The 19,593-nt window shown below is 46.4% G+C and overlaps 2 protein-coding genes across 8 annotated transcripts in view; one reads left to right on the top strand and one right to left on the bottom strand.

The window, feature by feature from the left end:
• The window catches only part of LOC122575113 (transcription factor SOX-10-like), a 59,459-nt gene that overhangs the window by 37,036 nt on the left and 2,830 nt on the right, over positions 1–19,593 (top strand). For 2 of the 6 annotated variants that reach the window (XM_043743599.1, XM_043743600.1), the window contains exon 1: positions 17,393–19,154. The exons of 2 other annotated variants lie outside the window; for them this stretch is intronic. In XM_043743599.1, coding sequence (XP_043599534.1) covers positions 19,152–19,154 — 3 coding nt within the window. In that variant the 5' untranslated portion in view covers positions 17,393–19,151. Of the gene's footprint in view, positions 1–4,613; positions 4,740–17,382; positions 19,155–19,593 lie in introns of those variants that run through there. 2 more of the 6 variants (XM_043743602.1, XM_043743598.1) reach the window with 2 other exon arrangements.
• On the bottom strand, positions 1,767–11,299 carry LOC122575110 (transcription factor Sox-10-like). 2 transcript variants are annotated; one of them, XM_043743593.1, is made up of 5 exons: positions 11,061–11,299; positions 7,820–7,948; positions 4,899–5,232; positions 4,502–4,809; positions 1,767–4,135 (listed from the first exon to the last, which is right to left on the bottom strand). In XM_043743593.1, exons 1-5 carry the CDS (start codon positions 11,297–11,299, stop codon positions 3,868–3,870), a joined length of 1,278 nt encoding a protein of 425 aa, XP_043599528.1. In that variant the 3' UTR covers positions 1,767–3,867. The 2 variants fall into 2 exon arrangements, with proteins under 2 accessions (XP_043599528.1, XP_043599527.1); XM_043743592.1 differs by having other exon boundaries at positions 7,820–7,966.

The raw sequence follows: 19,593 nt of genomic DNA on the forward strand, positions 1-19,593 counted from the left end.
CCATTTCCGGGGTCAAGAATCCTCGTGGTAACGTAACTTTACCGAACTCCAGGAAGATCGACAGGGCAAATCTTTAGACGCAGAGGGAACGCTGCGAATTAGCCGATCCATTCCTATGTACGAACATATCTCGACACGAACAACCGCGAAAAAACCAAACAGCTGCGCGGAACGCTGACTCTCGTCAACTTTTTCATCCTCTCGTTTTTCTCTCGACGGTGAAAAAAATTCACCGTCACCCAACGCGATATCTCTACGTCGACGATCGATGTCGAACACCATGCAAATGTAAATACGGCACATGATGGAGACGCAGTTCTTTCTAGACCGTAGATTGTTATATATTTACTGTAGACTTAAAAGTGTAGGATGCAAAGATGGCAAAAGTGGCAAATGAAAATGACGAAGGCGTATCTTCTCGTGTCAAAAATTTACATAGTTTAGTGGCCAAAGAATACAGAGTCCTTGCATGTCAGAGGCAACTGACGATTTCCTTCGTCCGTCTTTGTTTGCGCGAATAAAAATCAGAAATATCGAAAAAATGATTTTTGTCTTCCTACTAGTTCGCATATAGGGGGCTCTACCGATGTAACAAAAGTATCAAACCTTTGGTCGAATCGTAGGTATTTCAATACTTGTAAACGGCAGCGTATGTAAAGAGGAAATGTCGATTCGAAGGCGCCTCGGGCCGAAAAACCGTGAAGCGTCACGCGTTGGACGAAAAACATACGAGGGCCTTCCAGCCGTTTAATCTCGAGACGCGGGTAAGTGGCGTAAAAGTCGCGACACGACTATTCCCACGTTCGCTCGTTGGACGGATATTCGTTCCGCGATAAGGCCTGTTTGCTCTTGGAAACTTAGAACGGTCCATTCGCGGTTCTTCTATTTCCCTCGTCCCCTTACCCCGTTCAACGAACCGCTCAAATATTTGGCTTTTTTCGCTTGTTTTATATCGTGGCAACAGTTAAACGCGCGACCAGCGAAAACCAACCCGGTTGATTCGACCGATTTCATTTGGCTCGGCGAGGTTTGCGACGAAAACGGATTGCGCTATATAATTGCCGTAGTATATTGCACCAAAGTGCTCTTTTAGCTGTGATAACTAAATAATCTGCTACATCACGCGCTTTTTATACGACAAAGAAAAGGTAAATTAAAGGGCCTGCTGCGACCAGGAGCTCCGCTTCCAGATTAACAGAGATCAACTGGCAATTCGTTAAAATCAAATCAATTTTTTCAACGCGACTTTGTATTTTTTCCAAAAAAAAACGTTGTTTTCCATATTTCCCTGAGTATTTCGGGACATTTTTAGATCTTTTTCGCGTTAAGTGCGAATATAGACTCAACCCTGACAAGAAATTCCAAGGATCCGCTAAATATTTCTTTCTCGTTGTTTCTTCCACTGAGATTCTCCTCGATTTGATGCAATTTAAAGAATTTAAAGTATTCGTAACATTGTGATAGACGGTAGCTTGGTCCTTAGCGCGTCAAACTCAGTTTTTCTCTATGTTTCATTTCATTCGTATCTGGCGTCATTTCGTCAGAACTTCCGAGACCTTTTTAATCGTCGATAAAAGTGAGTTGGCAAATAAAAATTTTATTCGATGCGTCTTATTCGATTTCATTAATCTGTCGCGTAACGACGTTCACGTTACTACCACCGCGTATCCTTTCGTCTTATCTCCAAGCCAGGCAGAAAAATCTCGACGATAGCCTGGCGAAAAGGAAGGGTTAACGATCAATCGTTATCTCTCAACTCGTAACAGTTTCTTTTTTTTCTTTTCTTTATTCCGACAAACCTTAGAATATACCGTCGTACTTATAAATTAACTTTTCGAACGCTCGCGCGTCAAATGTTTCTACACGCTCTACGCTTTTCGCGCTTCTTATAGGCGGCGCGATAAATACATGTATGTCTAACGATAAATGTAAGTACAAAAGCACGGCTATCGGGGTAGCATAACGAATACGGCGTTAATACCAGCGTTAATTACCGCGACGATCGCGTGCTTCGATCCTTGTCTCGTCGATCATCGCTCGACACGAACCCATCGAACTTGCAACCTTTCCCTCTTCTCAATTCATCGTCAGTTAAAATGTCTTATCTAGCATTTTTCCCCATTTTTCAACATACGTTAACGTGCTCGAAATTCTCTTAAAACGTATCTTTTATCTTTTAAAGTAAAGTTACGAAACTCTGTGTCTCTTCTAGAGATATAGAAACAGTCTGATTTATTTGCCCTAATTGCTTGTCAAATAATTTTATTCGTTTATAACGCTTTGCTTATATTATTATATCATTGCCTATAACGTTTAAGTCATTTTATCGTAAACAGTATTTGCAACACCAAAGAAAAAAATGTAACCCCGACACACAAATATTGTATGGCTATGTCGTACCGTCACGTATCGGTACTTTTGCCTAAAACATCCCTCAACAACAATTCACCGTTTATTGTGAATATCATACACGTGTATTACTTATTATCTGGTTAATAAACATTATTAAAAAAAAAAAAAAAAAAGTATGCGCATCCCTGTTCGCAAGTATCGGATCACCTGGTAATTTTGTACGAAACGTATCTAAATGTATGTTGAGCGTATGTCACTGCTACTACGTCTTTGCTACTATCTGAAGCATTTAATTAATTGCTACGTTAATAGTACATTATCTCTTCGTATACTTACGTATGATAATTATAGACTGTTACGAAACAATGCCTAGGTATTTTAAATCGAATGAAAAGAAGCAAACATCGCAGAAATAATAAGATTTCGATTTTCTTCGCTTTCAAAATGATAGACAGGACATTTTAACCAAGTCTTCCTTTCTCGAGAAATCCAGCAGCTCTGCCTGACGCAGCTTCGGACTCGAAATTCGCAGAGTGGACGTCCACGTGGACGTGGTACAGCCATGTCGCGTGACTTTGGCGATCCAACTACGACCGATCGAATTTCGCAGGTTTATTTGAAGAGCGTGGCAGCTTCGATACGCAACCGAATCGCACTCGCCAGCGCAGCGGCCGGTTTACACTTCGAGCCTTATATATTATTATTATATTTAGATCGCGCGGCAGGCCACCGTATCGAGCGAGCTGTTTGTTTAGCCTGAAATTCTGCGCTTTGGAATGGCCGACTGTCATGGAATGATGTCATGGAGTAAGATCGTGGCTGTGCGCGCCGTAACATCTCTATGTCCTCCAAACGTCCAACGATCGCGAAACGTGTTCAACTTGAAACGCGGAAACTTCTAATTAATTCGACTTCACGCGATCCAGTTTCCGCTCTCGAGCTCGAACGCAACACGCGCGCACACCCATACAAACACACCACACTACATCGTAATGATAACATCATTTAAACATTTTCAATTTTTATATGTCGTGGTTAACTCTCGTCGTGATTGAAATTTCACCCGCCCACACATACCTATTATCACAAAATACTATCAATTTGTAACCGCTGCGAACGATAACTTTTCTACTTTTCGCGTAATATTCAATAACAATAGAACATTCGATCCCATTTATTTGACTTTGTCGATTTTTAGAACGTGAAGAGAGTGTGTCGAAATTTAAACGATCAATTGAAATTGTTCCTGTGATTTTATAATTATAAGACGCAGTGTACGCGTACGCACATAGGTACGCACCATGCATACCTCAAACACACTCGTGCACATACATACACACATACAGACACGCTTGGAAAAGTCAGCAATAAAATATGTAACCTTGAGAAAACTTAATAATATAGTTAGTTCGTAAATGGGGACACGATTTACCATTTAAGTTCCCAAAGAATGGTCTCCGGAAAAATGTCGATTAGGCGACGACGTGCGTGCGTATCGCGCTGTTCTCTTTGTTCCTACATGTAATGGGGCCAAGTTTCGATACCAGGTACGTAACGTTGGTATTGCGCGTAGGACGTGGACACGTGCGGATGGCTCATCTGCGTAGTCGTGTGCGAATAGTGTGGATTATGGGAAGAGGATATGTACTGCATAGGAGGAAGTGGTGGCTGAAGCTCGTGGTATCTGACAATGTCCGCCTGCGCTCTGTCTTCCCAAGACGTCTCGGCGATCGGTTGTTCCGAGCAGTGTCGCTTGTTCGGTCTCTCGATCTCCTCCTCGTATCTGAAAAACCACTATATTTCAGCGACTCGAAGTTTTCGAACAAAACCCCATGCAGACAAGCGAGTTCTGCCACGCGAACGACACTGGGCTATCCGTATTGGGTTATAAATACACTTGAGATTTATTTCCAAGATATTTAACGCGGATTATGAACACGTTATAATTATTGTCCCAACTAAATTATAAATCGGCGCTTTTCAAAGAAAGGGACATTCCTATTAACTTCCACCGCGCGCAATTTCAGATAGAAATTCCAAGATAAAAAACTCGTAAAGTGTGAACTATCTGTACTTTTTCTAGCCACTGTGCTGGCTCGAGAGAAAACATGGCTCATCCACGTCAGGATTAAACGCAAGAAACAATTACCTGTTGAATATCCATTGAGAGGAGGTGGTCGTTGGTGCGGCTACGTGTACCGCCGGCACCTGAGGCCGAAGGTACTGGTCCAACTCGTTGCTCTCGACTTCGCATTCTTGAAGGTTCAACGGAAGGTTCAAACCAACGCCGCCCAGAGACCCAAGACCGTTCAATTGACCCTCCTCGATTGGTAAACCATCTCCAACTTCGATGTACCTGAAGTCGACTCCTGGTTGATGTTGATGCGGTGAGTCGCTCGACGAACCAATCGCCAAGTCTTGCTGATACATCGTACTATTTGGCTGCGGCTGATTTCCCTGCGAACCAGATTTCCTTCCGTTTTAGTTTCCATCGGTCCTTCTCGAAAGTACAGGCTCGCATATCTCTTCGTTTCAAACGTCCTTACCTGATTCGCGTAATGTTGTCCGCGCGGGGTAGTGGGAGGGGTCGGGGGTGACAATCCTTGATTAGGGGTAGTCGGGGGAGAAGAACTAACTCCGCTCTGAGGCGAGTTCGGTCCCTGTGTGCCCCTAGGACTCGCGTCCTCTTGCTTCAACGACCTGGACACGTTGAAGGTCACGTTGCTTTGGTTCCTCGACGGCGATCCTTCTCGACCCGACGGCCCATTCTGCTTTCGACGACGGGGTTGGTACTTGTAGTCCGGATGCTCGCGCTTGTGGATCACGCGGAGACGATCGGCTTCTTCGATAAAAGGTTTCTTGTCGCTGTCGGACAGCAACCTGCGATCAAACGATCAGAAACCAAGAGATCAGACGAAATTGGCGCGATCTTGCGACGTTTTGTGTCATCGACGGTCGTCGATCAAGGTTCACACGCGCGCACCCGGTTCTTCGCGTATATGCGGCGCAGAAGAGGCTGGAACGAGAGCATTTCTATCACCATACGCGATACACTCGAGGAGTCGAAATGGGAGGTCTGGTTAGTGTTTCTCGCCGCGTAGAGTCTTAAAGGGCGCAGTTCACGCACACGCGTGTATATCGAGTATATACGGGAACTCGAGCGATTCTCGTTCGACTGCATCGCAACTCGAATCTCGTCTCGTCTCATCCAGCTCCGTCCCGTCTTGTCGTGTTAGTCTTTAATTTCTCGTGTTTATGTTCCCACTGGGCTCGTAAAGCCCCAAGACTGATAAGCTTTTCCGGTCTCGGCTGCGAGATCTCGAGGATTCCAGCAACGATTCCACGCTTCTAGGCTCTTTGCTCTTCCCGCGTCGCGTTTCCTTTCTCTGCCCCGTATCAAACTTGAAGGTGACCAGACGAAAGGGTAGGAATGGAAATATCGCGCGATGTCTCAGTACCTAGTCTTTTAACTTTGACCAGAAATTTCTGGACTAGGAACTGCTCACGTTTAAGATTTTGTACGATTTGAAAATTTCTCGAACAAAGCGATATTACGTTGAGAATAAATCAATGGCAAATGACGGGTTAACTCGTGTTCCTCGGGTACACGCGCAGGTTAACGCGCGCGAGTCGTCACTGGGAAAGAGAGAAAAGAGACTCTCCATCTGGTCAACGGACTTTGCCTCGAGGTTTTTTTGTTTGGCAGGGCTTGACGATAGCGACTCGTCGCAGCCTCTCTTTTTCTTTGCCAGATGCAACGCAGGGTTAGCTAATTTGGATCTGTCTCTCTCCGCCACGCGATTATACGTTATCTGCGGTGCGTTATTCCGGTGTATCTGACACCGTACGTAAAAATCGCGATGAAAAAGAGCCACGATAACGTCATGGCGTCTATGACTACGGCGATGATGGTGTTTGAGGTTCGAGGTATCGAGGGTGAAGCAAAACCGCGGCAAAATCGAGACGTTGCTTCCGTCAGATAAGATGCATTTACCTGTTCGTCACGGGTGTTATTTGCACGAAGCGTCGAGCGACGAAGGGGCAGGTTCGGAAAAATTCACCTGACGGGGACAAGGAGTTTATTGTGATTCTTGGGGGCCGTTTATCTGAGGCAGGAACCGGCCGGCAGCTGTTAGCACGCGCCAAGGATGAACCGAGCCTATCTGTTTTCGTTTTGTCGACAAACACCGTGTCTAATATTCGAACGCGATACCTTTCGAGCCGGAAGAAAAAGGACAAGATTTATTTCCGACACCTACACCTGGTCCCTCGTAAATATCGACTACATCGATAGTAGCCCGCAAGTCGTTTCTTTTTGCAAACAATCCGACGACGCCGACTAGAGCTGCTCGACGCACATCGGCGACGCTCCACGCGAAACGACACGATTCGAAAGGCACGTTCTTTCTTCTTTGCGTCGCGTCGTTGTCGGTAAATGTTTCTTTATTTCCACGAAAGATTTTTATAAAAATCGAAATTTACAAACCGATCTTTGGCTATACCGTTATGAACTTCATCTTGTATTTCGACTTTCAGATTGATGACGTATCGATGGCTAGACTCTCTCTTCTTACGAGCTCAACAAATTGTAATTTATTTAATCGAGCAGTAACCAAAGTTCCGTTCCGATAAACGAAGTTCTGCAGCAAAACTCCGATCGGTCGTGTTGTGCTCCTATTTTGACGTTAAGACAGAGATACGCGGAGGGTATCTGTGATCGGAATCGCGATCGGGCGGCATTGTAAAATGATTCACCGCAGGGGTTCTGATCGATGTGGTCGGCGAGGTCCTGTGATCCTCGCTCGTGCGACCCACCAGGGCATCTCGTTAGTCTCGATCAGGAAATGGAATATCGTTCCCTTCTCGCGACTTTCACAACGAGGAGTATACCATTTTCTCTTCCGTCGCGTCGTCTATCGATCGATCGATCGAACAGTCGTTACGCGTCGCTTGTTATTTGGTACAACGATAGCTTCGTAGCGAATTTTCGTAGAAAATTGTATTCAGATGCATCGTATTTTGCTTTCGAGCAGCAGAACGCGTCATTATCTGAAAAGTCGAGAAATTTGACAAAGACGTGGCTTTACTTTTCTCTTCTATATCGCTTCCACGTGCTGTACTAAAAGCTAGACTAGAATAGAACAAGCCGTGACTCCGCCTTTAGCTCCGGTTTTGACAACGCTGACCCGTTTACGACGAGTTCGGGGTTCGCGCGGTTGTCAACCGGGAACGATCGTACCACGTGCAGCCTCGGCGCCACGTGGTAAGAATGTGTTCGGTATGCGTCCCGTAAAAAATGCTTGCTCGCCAAATCGCGGATAAAAATAGAACGAGGCAACAAGTGGTCGCGTGGACTGTTGCTTCCACTCGCAAGTCGAGAAGTCCCCGAAGAAATCAGAATCGAACTCTTCCTCGCGATCAACCAACCACCGGTCAACTCGATAAAAGTAGCATACTAAAGACTCACCGCCAAAGTTTGCCCAGCGTTTTCGACAGTTCCGCGTTGTGAAGCTGCGGGTACTGATCGGCGAGTATTCTCCTTGCAGCTTGAGCCCACACCATAAACGCGTTCATAGGTCTCTTCACGTGGGCCGCTCTTTTATCACCAGAACCCCTGCAATTCGAGGACATTATCTTCATTGGAAACAATTGTTTTCTTCGAATACAGCGCGTGCACAGAAACGAGAGATCGTTTAAAAATTCCCATTTCAAGGAAATTTTCAAGTTATTAACTATCGAACATTCGTGGCGAGAAAGGATTTACGTAGCGAGAAGCGAAACGTTTGGATGGAAGATAGAAATGGAGATTGAGGAGGCTGCTGCGATAAGGAGACAGCTTCGTTTTCTAGTAATTTGATTGGATTAATAAAAACCAAGTACTTTTTCAAACGTGCCAGGAATTGTCGGTCGACTAATATTCGTAGCAATAAACTTCTGCCCTTTTATATATGAATTATATTTCATGCGATATCACGTGACAGCTGCAGCGGCTATAAAAAGTATTTGCACATACCCTTGTTTTATTATTATCAGGTAATTATCAGGTCTACGTTTCAGTTTCAGTATATGGGATTTTTGTAGCCATATAAAGTACTATCGATGCAAAATTTAATATAAATTCTTGGAGCAAATTAATTAGTGTGAAAGTGCTATAGTACTGTGTCGATACATTTTACAACCACTGTATGCCTTTCTTTTCCTCCCGATAAATGCGACTTAAATATTTGAGCTGTCTCTTTATTGTTGCGAACCCTTCGATTTTGGAAAATACATGGATCTGGTAACAGTCGTTGCAAGAAAATAAACAAAGGCAAGTCATATCGCGACTTATCCTCGTGCATAGAAAATGTTCAGTCAAACTATCTTCAAGTCATGCTGCGAATCGTTCGGAAAGCAGGTTGCCGATTCGAAGAAAATCTTCCAGCTACGAAGCACCGAATATCAGTGACTAGAAGGAATTACAGCGACGAGGAACGGAAGGTTTGAAGGATAGAAATTCTGGAAAACGCATCAATCCGGGGACACTGGTGGCTAGAAAATAACAAGAGGTTGGTGGTATCGCGACGTATCCTCGTGTTCGTGTATCGAGAGTTTTCTACCAAGCTACCCCCGGGTCATCCTGCGGAACGCGGCACGCTTAAAACCGGCCTTAAAATAACACCGGCGCTGCCAACGGGTGACGAGCAGGAATGGACGTATCCCTTTCTTTCCTAGAAGATGACTTCATAAAACCGTTGCCTCGTCCAGCCAGGGATCGACTGACGTGACTGACGTGATTGCCGTACAAGCCCTTCTCGTGCTGTTTTCTTTCTGGGATTAATCGAGCCTCGTTCGAGGACCTTACGCGAACCAAAACCCCAGACGTCGACCGGCTAGGAACCGAAGGAAACGCGCTTCACCGAGATACGCGTACGGACGACCTGTCGGCAACGGGATGCTGTCCCTGCTGCCGAAGGTGGAGAGACTTTTAAAAAGCACAGCCGCAACCGTTTCGAAAGACTCTGTGTGTCAGGCAGAAAGAGAAACGTTCGAGAAAGAAAGAGAAAGAGACAGAGAGCGAATATTGGAAGGAAGCAGCCGAGAAAGAATTTGAGAAAAGAGGCTCGTATATATTTCGGCCTCTTTGAAATAAGAGGGGCGTTAAATCCGTGAGCAAACCCGAGGAGCCGTTGGTAATTAGCGCTGGTCCACTAACAAGGGTTTTCACAGCAGTCGCGAGTCACTCCGCTATACGCGGTTTACCTAGATACGCAAAAAATCTTCGAGTCTTTGCACCTCGTTTACGCGGTTTGGCGGAGTACTAGCTGACGTGCGTAGGCGTGGCACCGACCACGCAGCAGTTACACCCTTCTTTCGTTTCTACGACTTTTCGTTCCCCCAGTTGCGTTCCTCGTTACGCGATTTCGTGAAAGGAATTCGCGTTCCAATGTCGAAAAGTTAGTCGCATTTCATTGGAACGATAATTTTTCTTAGACGGCAAGTCGCAAGATAAGGAATAGAGAGATGTTTATGCTTCTTTCTCTTCTACGACGTTCCGTTCTTCGCGTTCTAAGGTCAAAATGCTAGTCGCGAATCGCACTTTGAAAGATAGACGAGCTCTAGGTAAACGATAAGTTGCAGGATAGGGGAAAAAGAAAGAGCAATGTGGAGGAATGACACGGTCGTATGGGGCGAGAGAAGGAAACGCGCGATAGTTCGACTGCATTCTCATGGATTTCATGGGAATTAAAACTAGTCGATTTTATCGGACCCTATCGTCGGGAATAAACATCGTACCCCCTTTAGCTACCCCGAGATAACCCTGTATAATTGAGGGTTAGCGCGATAAGCCATCGCGCATAGCGATACACGCTCGGAGATTTCAACCGTAGCTAGGAAATTTTCCGTGAGTTAACACTGTACACCTATGCCCGTTCCATAATAGAATTTTGGAAAAACGTTTCGATAGAGATTCGCGGCTACGTTTAAATGGCATTTGCATCGCAGAATAACGAATCTTCGCATTGCCATCGAAGAAAGATTGCGTCATCCCTTTTGCGATCCGCGTTTCGATTTTATCGAATCGTAACGATCGTTGGTATGGCGCAACGAGCCGACCATTAATTCGTCGTCCCCTCCTTCGATACGCGAAACGAAAAAACGTCGTTTCTCGTATCGCTTCTCTCATCCTTTGCGGGCTCTCCTCCGCGCTTCTCACAAATCACGATCGACGCGCTGCGACGGACAGAAACAGAGAGGAAAGACAGAGGCAACGAGATCGGGCATTAATTAGCTAATTTGCGTTAATTGGCAGCCGAGGACACATTTCCACGAGCCGTTTCCCAAGCCGAGGAAACCAGTGCGTCATAATTAAGTTAGCGTTACGTATTTTTAAAGCTTAGACCGCGCGCGTTTACACCCTCTTTCTCTCTCCCTCTCTCTCTCTCTCTCTCTCTCTCCCTCCCTGCCTTTCCATCGTTTTACTCTTTCTTTCCGCTGCGCGTTAAACTCTTGGCGTTAAAACGCGTCTTCGCGAACGCTAACGACGCTTGCTGAATATCGCTCCGAAATGCAGCAGAAGAAGCTTTCGCGCTTTTTACGCGACAGCAGAGATAATGCAAAACTCTCTCGGGTATTTAGTTAGCGCGGGTTACAAAGCTCGTCACTTTGGAAATGCGTATTCGACTATAGACAAGTGTTATGTAGAAAGCGTCGAACGTAAAACTCACTTGGTAGCGACAGGTACAAGGGTCCAATCGTATCCCTGAAGAACTTTGGTAACCGCTGCGCTGATTCTTTCGCCTCCATTCGCGGCGACCGTAGCAGCGACAGCTGACGCTTTTCCGTTATTGTTGTTACCATTGCTTCCATTGCTATTAGTCGCGATAGGGCTGTTAGAGTTGACGGAATTAGCAGCAGCGCCGCTCGACGAAATCGAACCGGATGCCTCACCCATGATATCGTTCATCTTCTCTCGATTTTGTTCGATCGCGAAAGCAAGGAGAGAAACGATGGCGCGTCCGACGAATCCACGGATTTATCGCGCGCTACGAGCGTTCATCGTTCGAAGGAGAACGTGCACGTTACCCAGCGACGGTTCATCGATTAATTGCAATTACCATTTTATCGTAGCGGTAACACGTCACTTCCGTTTCTCGCGCTTCTGTTCCAGCTGCGTCGGTGATTTCTCTTCTTTTCTGTTCGGCTCGTTCCCTCCGACGCGAGATGGTCTGGTATCGGAGCGCGGCGCGCACGTTTGTCACGTTTAATTAATTTTGCACTCGATTACGAACCGAGCAAACGCAACGGGTATGCATGCCAAGCCGTCGGCAACTCGCCGAGGTCTCGGCCTATCTTCCAACGACTTTTTTCTCGTCGTGACTCGAGCCACGGCAATTCTAATCTCTTCTTCTTCTTCTCCTTCTTTGTGTATCGGCCCGTTTTACTCTTTTTTTCCTTCTGCTTCCACTATCGGCCACACTCTCTCCTTCTCTCTTCAACTGTAAACGATCGACGTTCCAGAACACACGAGTCAAAGCTGAATGCTGCGTATTCCACGGTTTCTCGGCCTCGATCCTACGCCGTCACTTCTTGGAACTTCTTCTATCGCCGAAATACTTCCGATAGCCTCGCTTCTCGCGATCGACGCTCGCTTCCGATTCTGTAAGATCCTACTGTTCGCCAGCAACCACCGATTCACGTTTCCACAATCTTAATGGCACAGGGATCTTTAAACGCCACCACGAAGACTTTTCGAGTTGTCGTGCACGAAATTCACTATATAAATTCGATGCATAGATTCTCACAGTTCGTAGGCGAAAACTCGCCGAGGCTCGCGACTCTTCCACCTGTGTGCGTTCCGTCGAACCTGTTGGAAGATTTTCGTGGTAGTTCCGAGCACAGGCAAGCGGCCGACACTCCTGTCACCTCGCCTCGCGCGACAGAGTCGACAAAAGTAATCACTCTCGATGGAGGCACGAATGGTATGTGGCGCGTATGGATCGCGCGGCGATCATAAACATCGCGCTCGTCTTTCGGTACTCGAAGGAAAACGAAACGAAGTACGCAAGAACGAAAAGCCTGAGTGTAGGTCGAGGATTTCTAGTTGCTTGCGCGATCGACGCTCGAGTGAGGTGGTTGAATCGCCTCAGGGCACTTTCCACCGATCGCTTCAGCAGCGGCTGCTAGTTGGGGGCGGAGCGACGGGCCGAAGAGCTGCTAACACTTGTTGCTTTACGATCGTGCCCACCGATGAAGCCCGAGACGGGGGGAAAGGGACCCTCGATGGTTTGCCCGACGGTCGACGGACGACCGACGATGGACGACGGACCGACGGAGGAGAGATCTGCTCTCGATCCAGCTTTTAATACCAGATCATTACCTTTCGCTGTGCAAAGCTGCTTTTCCTACCTGGAATATCCTACCTTTTTCACTTCTAAGATATAGCATATAAGAGACAAAAGTATTCGGACGCTTGTGATTTATTGTAAGTGTAGAACAGATGTACGCAAGATCTTGCAGAAAAGTGAAATCTATGCCGATACCTTTGTTCGTCGCTATACATTTCAGCTATACGTATATCGGAAAAGTCTAGTAGGTTTTACGTTATTTAGTACCTTATCTTGTAAGACAATCGATCGATTAAATCTTGTAAGGAAATTCCCTTTAGAATATTTATCGGTAAGCCATTTAGTTTGCGCAACTTTGAAGATGATACATGTGACTCGTGATAGGTAAATCTTATAGTTACACGCGACACTTGATTAGTAGATTTATGTCTGTTTAGAATAGCTCCTGACGACATCTGTCGTTACCTCACAACGAGACAGCGTGAACTTTTTATTATTATTATTTATTCACCTGTTATCGCCCGAGTCATCCTCCAACAAGAAATTGCCACGATGACGAGATGAGAAATGAAGGAAGACGAGCGAATAAAGTTGGGTCGGTTTTACTCTTTGCAGATATGAAGTGTAATAACGCGTGAAAAGGTAGAAGATTCTTGAATAAAGGAATTATTTGATCCCAGAGATCGACAATTCGAACAACGAGTTGAATCGTCCTGCCCGGTTAAAGACACGTTTGAAAGTCAACGATCTCGCTCACGGCATTTTATTCGACAGGGAAAATGCTTCGGTCCTTTGGAATCAAATTCGAACATTCGATTCTCTACCGACTGTCAGCCCCCCCCCAAAAATCCCTGTATCGTTTATTTCGGACTCGTCTCTCTCCTCGTGGACGAGAGCCTCTATGGCCACGATATCCTCCGGGAGTAGGACCAATCGGGTTCCTTCTCGTTCCACCTACTTCTCCGTTCCTTTCTCTGCTCCTCTCTCTTTCTCTCGTTACGTCCCTCTTCGTTCCTCCCACGCAAGCAAGCCGATTGGTCGGCCAGTTGTTGGCAATAACGACGTCACAAGGAGGAGCGTGCAATTTTCCTGGCGATGCACCAAATGCGATCTCGTCGATGGTCGCGCTCGACCACGGCCGCTCCGAAGAAACGCGTCGCCTTTACCAGTCGTCACGTCGTCGACCGGCCACGATGCTCTCGTCGCGCGACCAAAGAGTTTCCTCGACCGGGCGAGACCCCCCCCTCGAATAGAAGCAAAAGGTTCGGAGCAAGGAAATCGAACTCGGAACCACCGACGCGTCGCGCGACCAGCTTACGCGGTACACGATGACATCGTGCCGGCTCGATGACGCTGCAGAATGTAACGTAGCTCGTGTCACCGTTGGGGGTCCCAGAGTTGCGGTGCTCGCCACCCGGGGGGCTACATGTGTCGGGTACCCATCGTCTCCTGCGGCCCCCTCTTCCAGGGGACCGCGTATCCTTTCAAGTGTCCGACACAACTCCGATACAGGACCCCCGGGAATCGGTGAAATCATTATTTTATATCTGCCACGCTTTTCGATCTCTCCCCTCTCTCTCTCTCTCTCTCTCTCTCTCTCTCTCTCTCTCTTTCTCTTTCTATCCCATTCCAATCCTTTATTCTTTTAATCCAGTCTAAGTCGTCACGTTTCGACACATTATTAATATCATCAATGTGGTATTTATATCTTACCTAATCTCAGTGTCCTGATAGATATACACGGCGAGTTTTACACCGAGAGGTTTGTCGCTCAAAATTCCTTGCAAGATCCCTCCTTCGATTTTCTCATTTGCCAAATTATTGAAACACTATGAAACGCGCGATCGTAAGTTTGCTTCTGAGCGAAAGTCGAATAAATGAAATGATAAACGTTGGTTTATGGTCGCATGGGAAAAGGGCAAAAGGAATAGGAAAGAGTCCTTGTTCGTCGAAATCGTAGCGCGTGTTTCCCTGAACGGCCCTGAAACGAATTCTCCTTCGCGTACACCCAGAGAGAACGAAAGCACATATTGACGCCACGTGCGCTTCGGGATGTTTATCCCAGGAAGAGCAAAATTCCGGCTTGCTGAAATCAATATTATTGTTCGCGGTTGGCTAAATTTGAATCGCGATTCGGTTGCAACGCGTAATGCCGCGCGTGCACCAGAGATCGAGAACGTACGATTGGTGCGACGAACGATTGGTAAGCAACGATGCTCCAGGACGGAACGAACAAACTCGTTTCCGTACGAAAACAGGCCGACCCGACTTTGTTTCACGAACGAGACTCGTACTCCTCGTCAAAAGGATATTATAACAAGATCGTAAAATCAAACAGTGGTCAGAGTCGATAATCGATAAAAATGAAAAGTATCAGGGATCTTGTGCCTCGTACAGAATTGTACGTAATCAATTCGTCGAATGTCAATTCTTAGATAAAGATACATTGATAGTATAAGCGTCTTTATACCTAACGCACAGATTGAACATAGACGCGCACTTTTGAAATCAAAAAGATTGCAACGAACTTGCATCTTCTTTGCAAAGGTGTCAATGGTCGAACCACATAACACTGTATTGATGAATTTTAATATTCCTGCTTGACGTACTAGAGTTTTCGGAACACCATCTCGTTCGTCCAAGTTTCTCATTACAGACCCTACGCACAGGATCTGTATACCAGCGGACAACTACGGCATTGAACGAAATTCTTTGTACGCGGTAAACGTATCCAAAGCCGAAGTATATACAGCGGTTGGGAAAGGCAGGTGGTTAGAAAACGTATATAAAAGTGTTCGATGTAATAGAGAATTATTGAAACAAAGAGACGCAGGTGCGTATTTACGTACAGGCGGAATGCGTACGATTATAGACGTGGCCAGATCGATCGATCAGCCTAGTTAGCGCGGCTTCGTTCTACGATTTCGCTATATTCTTTCCCTTTGGGACTACGTGTTGCGTAAAAAGAGAAAGAAAAATTGCTCGGCTCGTTCGTTAGGCGGCAGCAGAGCGCGCGTTTCCCTCGCGATAGACTCGCGTCGACATTGGGATAAAAACCGTAGCAATCCGTAATCCGCCCAAGTGTCTCGAGCATTTCCGAGGGTCTGAGTGCGCGTTTACGCACCACCAGCAAGTTAATCCTGCAAAGTGCGAGCAAGATGCCTCCTTTGATCTCGCACAAAAGCCGCTACACGGCATTGACCGTGGTTTATATATGCTCATGTATGGGCCACTGTCTTTGCTAGCTCACTCATTCATTAAATTCGTTGTATAATTAGGCTCGCCAGAAAGATGCAGACTGTCAACCGATGATTCCTGTGCACCAGCGCAACGAAAAGAAGAAGCTTCAACTCGCTCCTGAATTTATGCCCTCGCATTCTCCCTGTTCGACTATTTCTCCTCCCGATGATCCTTCTTTTTCCCGATGTGACTCGCGAGAACGTAAAGTCACGTTCGCAGTGATCTAATTATATGGCTCGCGGGGAACTGCTAACTCAGTCACGGGACAAGGAAATTTGCAAATGCGATTATTTTCATCTAGAGAGAGAGAGAGAGAGAGAGAGATAGAAAGAGAGAGACAGAGAGATAGAGAGGTCTATTTGTTCGCATGACGATCGAATTTGTTCGAAAACGAGCGACTTTGTTGCGGAAGAAGAATCGCAACGGAAAGCCGATGCGACTAGGTTTTCACGAGCGTTACGATAAACGGGAAAAAGTTCTAATTCGGTCGAACAACGAGGCGCTTCGAAAAACGTGGCATTCGAAAAGCAAGCGAATCATAGCGAATGATTTTCGAAGACAGGATGGACACACGAAGGATCCGAGAGAAGTCGAGGAGCCGAGTCGAGAAGAAGAACAGAAAAGGAACAAGATCCTAGATATCCCCCACCAGATGCAGAGGTGGTCCACGGAACCGCCTCCGCGATCTACCATCCAACGTTTGGTGCGTGTGCCAGACGTGTGCTCATCGTTTCTGCCTCTTTCGTACGGACCAACCTGTGTGGTGCTCGCTCCCTGAATGAACCTTCACATCCTCGTCGATCCGTGTTCGTCTTTCTTCTCTAGTCAGCCAGTCAGTCAGTTAGCTATCGGAGTTTCCTTGAACCGCCGCGGGTGATATTTTCTATGCCATTTTTTTTATAATCGGATTAAGACAATTAGAAACGCGTCTTAAAGAATTTGAACTCAATACAGAGATCGTTGTTATACGGATGACGAGTAATCAACGGTCGGAGTGCGAACCAAGGAAAAGAATAAATCGAGTCGCGAACGTACCAAAACCCGTAAACGATATTTATCGAGCGAGATAAGAAGAAGGGCCGGTCGCTGAGAGAGTGGCGGAAATCGATGCGACGCCGATATACGGACTACCAGGAGGGACAAGGGTCTGTTTATGATAAATCACGGCACGATAACCTCGGATTAATTACTCGGTTCTTTTCTTCGTTTTCCTCGGTTCTTTACGATGCGCCTCTCGACGACGCGTTTTACGTGAAGAAAGAACAGTGTGCGCAGGATAGAGCGGCAGGCGGGCCGATAAGTTCGACGTTTCGGTGAAAGTCGTTGCTCGCTGTCGAACGCGACTGGTCGTGCTATCTACAAAAAGAGAAAGAAAAGGGACGTTCGTTCGACGAGGAAGAAGATCGTCCGTGTTACGAATGTGAATATCTACGATAAGTAATTGGAAATAACATCCAGGAAGATGGAAGCCCACCAAGGTGGCGGTTTATCGTCTGCTGCGACGGAAACGGAAGCTGGACCGTCGAGCAGCGAACAATGCGGCAACGAGCAATGCACCAGTTCTCTGGACGATGCAGTGGGCAAGCTACTTCAAGGTTCGCTTCTCTCGTCTTGAAAGATTCGACGATTCTTTATTAGAGTTAAGAATGTTCCACGTTTTTCGTTTCTTGCGCGCTCATTCCTCTCCTCGCTTTCCTACGTCCACGTAATCTGAGAAATAGCACTGGGTACCGTCGGAGTCGATACAGGTCGGGCGAAGCTAGTTTTGGAAGTATCAAGCGTAAAGCGGGAATTTGTCTTTTTCCGTTGTCGACCGTGTCGTACAGGGTTGCAAGTATCCCGAACGGGTCTCGCGTCTAAGGACACTTTAATTGGCGATGGAACTCGGCTCCTCAGATTTATCCCCGTGATATCGTAGCCGGATGGAGGGAAAATATGGGCGAGCATGATGGAAGAGGTAGGAAAGAAGGAGGAGCGACACGGAGAACCGAGGATCGAGGAGCGCGAAAAGACGATTTCGAGGAAGATTCGAGCGGCAGGTGCTGCGAACAGAGCGAAACCGCTGAACGTTTGCCACCGACACTAATTATGTTAGTACGAAATTAAATCTGAGACATCGACTCGAAAGGGTACCTCAGACAGAACACGGGAGAAGGTGGGGACCAAGAAGAGCAGTAGTAATGGGTGCCCGACGTGATTTACGAGGCGTCTCGTTGGAACTCTGTGTTCCCCGAACGTGTTTCGAAGAGGCAGAATACGCGTCCTCGGACGAGACACGTCGAATCCATCGTTCTCTAATCGTCCAACCGTTTCATTCGTCTTTAAATCATCGCGTAACCAACCCGAATAGAAGAAGTAGTTACTCGATACAAGTAGCATAGTTACTCGATACAGCCTGTAATCGGAAAACGTTGCGCGAAACGCTCCTGATCGCCTTATATCAACTGCACAACGATATCTGCGCACAATATCACGGAGGAAGCGATAAAATTGCAATTTAATCGATCGATCGATTCGGAACATGGGAAACCAAACGTTCTCGTCAATCACCGAAGGTGACGATGCGTTCAACGGTATCCTCACTTGTTAACGAGACTATCCTCGTGGTAATGGGAGCTGATTTGTACAGTAGTTAATGTAGCAAGAGTGGACGACAGGTCGGCATTGACAAGCAAGATACCAAAGCACACCGGTTCATTCAGCGGCCTACAATCCCTTATTATGAACCATATTCTTCGTCTCCCCTGTGGAGCCATTCATCCTTTGGAAAAGTACGAAAGTTCTCGGCCAATCTCCTCCTCTTTCGCTCGATTAATCAATTCCACTCCACTTGTAGCTTCCCTATCTCTACTATCTGTGCGTACTTCGAAAGCACGTGTTTCCCCTCTCAATCTCGAGAACGTTCAAACTAAACGCGCGATTTTCCTCGAAAACGTTCTCGACGACCATCGCCGATAAACGTTCGCTGTTGCTGCCGTTTCGTTGGGTGCGCTTCGAGGAAGAACACAGTCGAACACGCGCGATTAGAAACGAAACTCGTTCGTTCCCAAGTCGTGTGTATATTCTTCACGCGAAACTTTTTCTATTCCCGTCGCTTTCTAGGGTGTAAGCCCTGCCGAATTTCCATGAAAATTGTCGTCCTGGTTGCTATCGGTGAAGACAGTAGCGAGAGGACCTCCAGCGAACGTTAAAGGAGCCGACAGAGAGACCGCATCGGTGAACCGTGTCCTTATGGTAATTAGCTACCATAAAATCCACGCTCTTCACAGTTCGGATGTTCGTGGTGACATTTCAACACGTGCATCTTCCTTCTCCTCAACCTTCCTTCCTATCTTCCTACTTCCTTCCCTCGTTAACGATCACCGATGCAGCGATTCGAAATAAATGTCTCGGTGCTTGATATTCTTCTTTCTTTCTGGCGGATCGAATTGCACGTATAATCGCTTACCACAGTATCTGGACATTTATAACAAGTTTTCATGAATATACGTTATGCGTATGAAAGAAATCTGAACATGTACAGAATAGAATCCGCGGCCTAACAATAAGTTTGACTATTCCGTGCAAAGTTCAAGGTTGAATTTTAAGACGTTCAAGTTTAGACGACTCAAATGACTCTACTTTGCCACAAATATCCGCAAATGTCCGCTAACGATAAGTACGTGTACCGTTG

The sequence above is a fragment of the Bombus pyrosoma genome, linkage group LG14 (genome assembly GCF_014825855.1).
Source record: "Bombus pyrosoma isolate SC7728 linkage group LG14, ASM1482585v1, whole genome shotgun sequence".
In the NCBI taxonomy this organism is placed as follows: Eukaryota; Metazoa; Arthropoda; class Insecta; order Hymenoptera; family Apidae; genus Bombus; species Bombus pyrosoma.

Excerpts from the sequence above, each read along its gene's own strand:
- LOC122575110 (XM_043743592.1), bottom strand. The coding sequence starts at position 11,299 with ATGAACGATATCATGGGTGAGGCATCCGGTTCGATTTCGTCGAGCGGC. Across the intron at positions 5,233-7,819 it reads ACGCTGGGCAAACTTTGGCG|GTTGCTGTCCGACAGCGACA; the intron begins GTGAGTCTTTAG and ends GTTTGATCGCAG. Across the intron at positions 4,136-4,501 it reads TCTCAATGGATATTCAACAG|ATACGAGGAGGAGATCGAGA; the intron begins GTAATTGTTTCT and ends GTGGTTTTTCAG.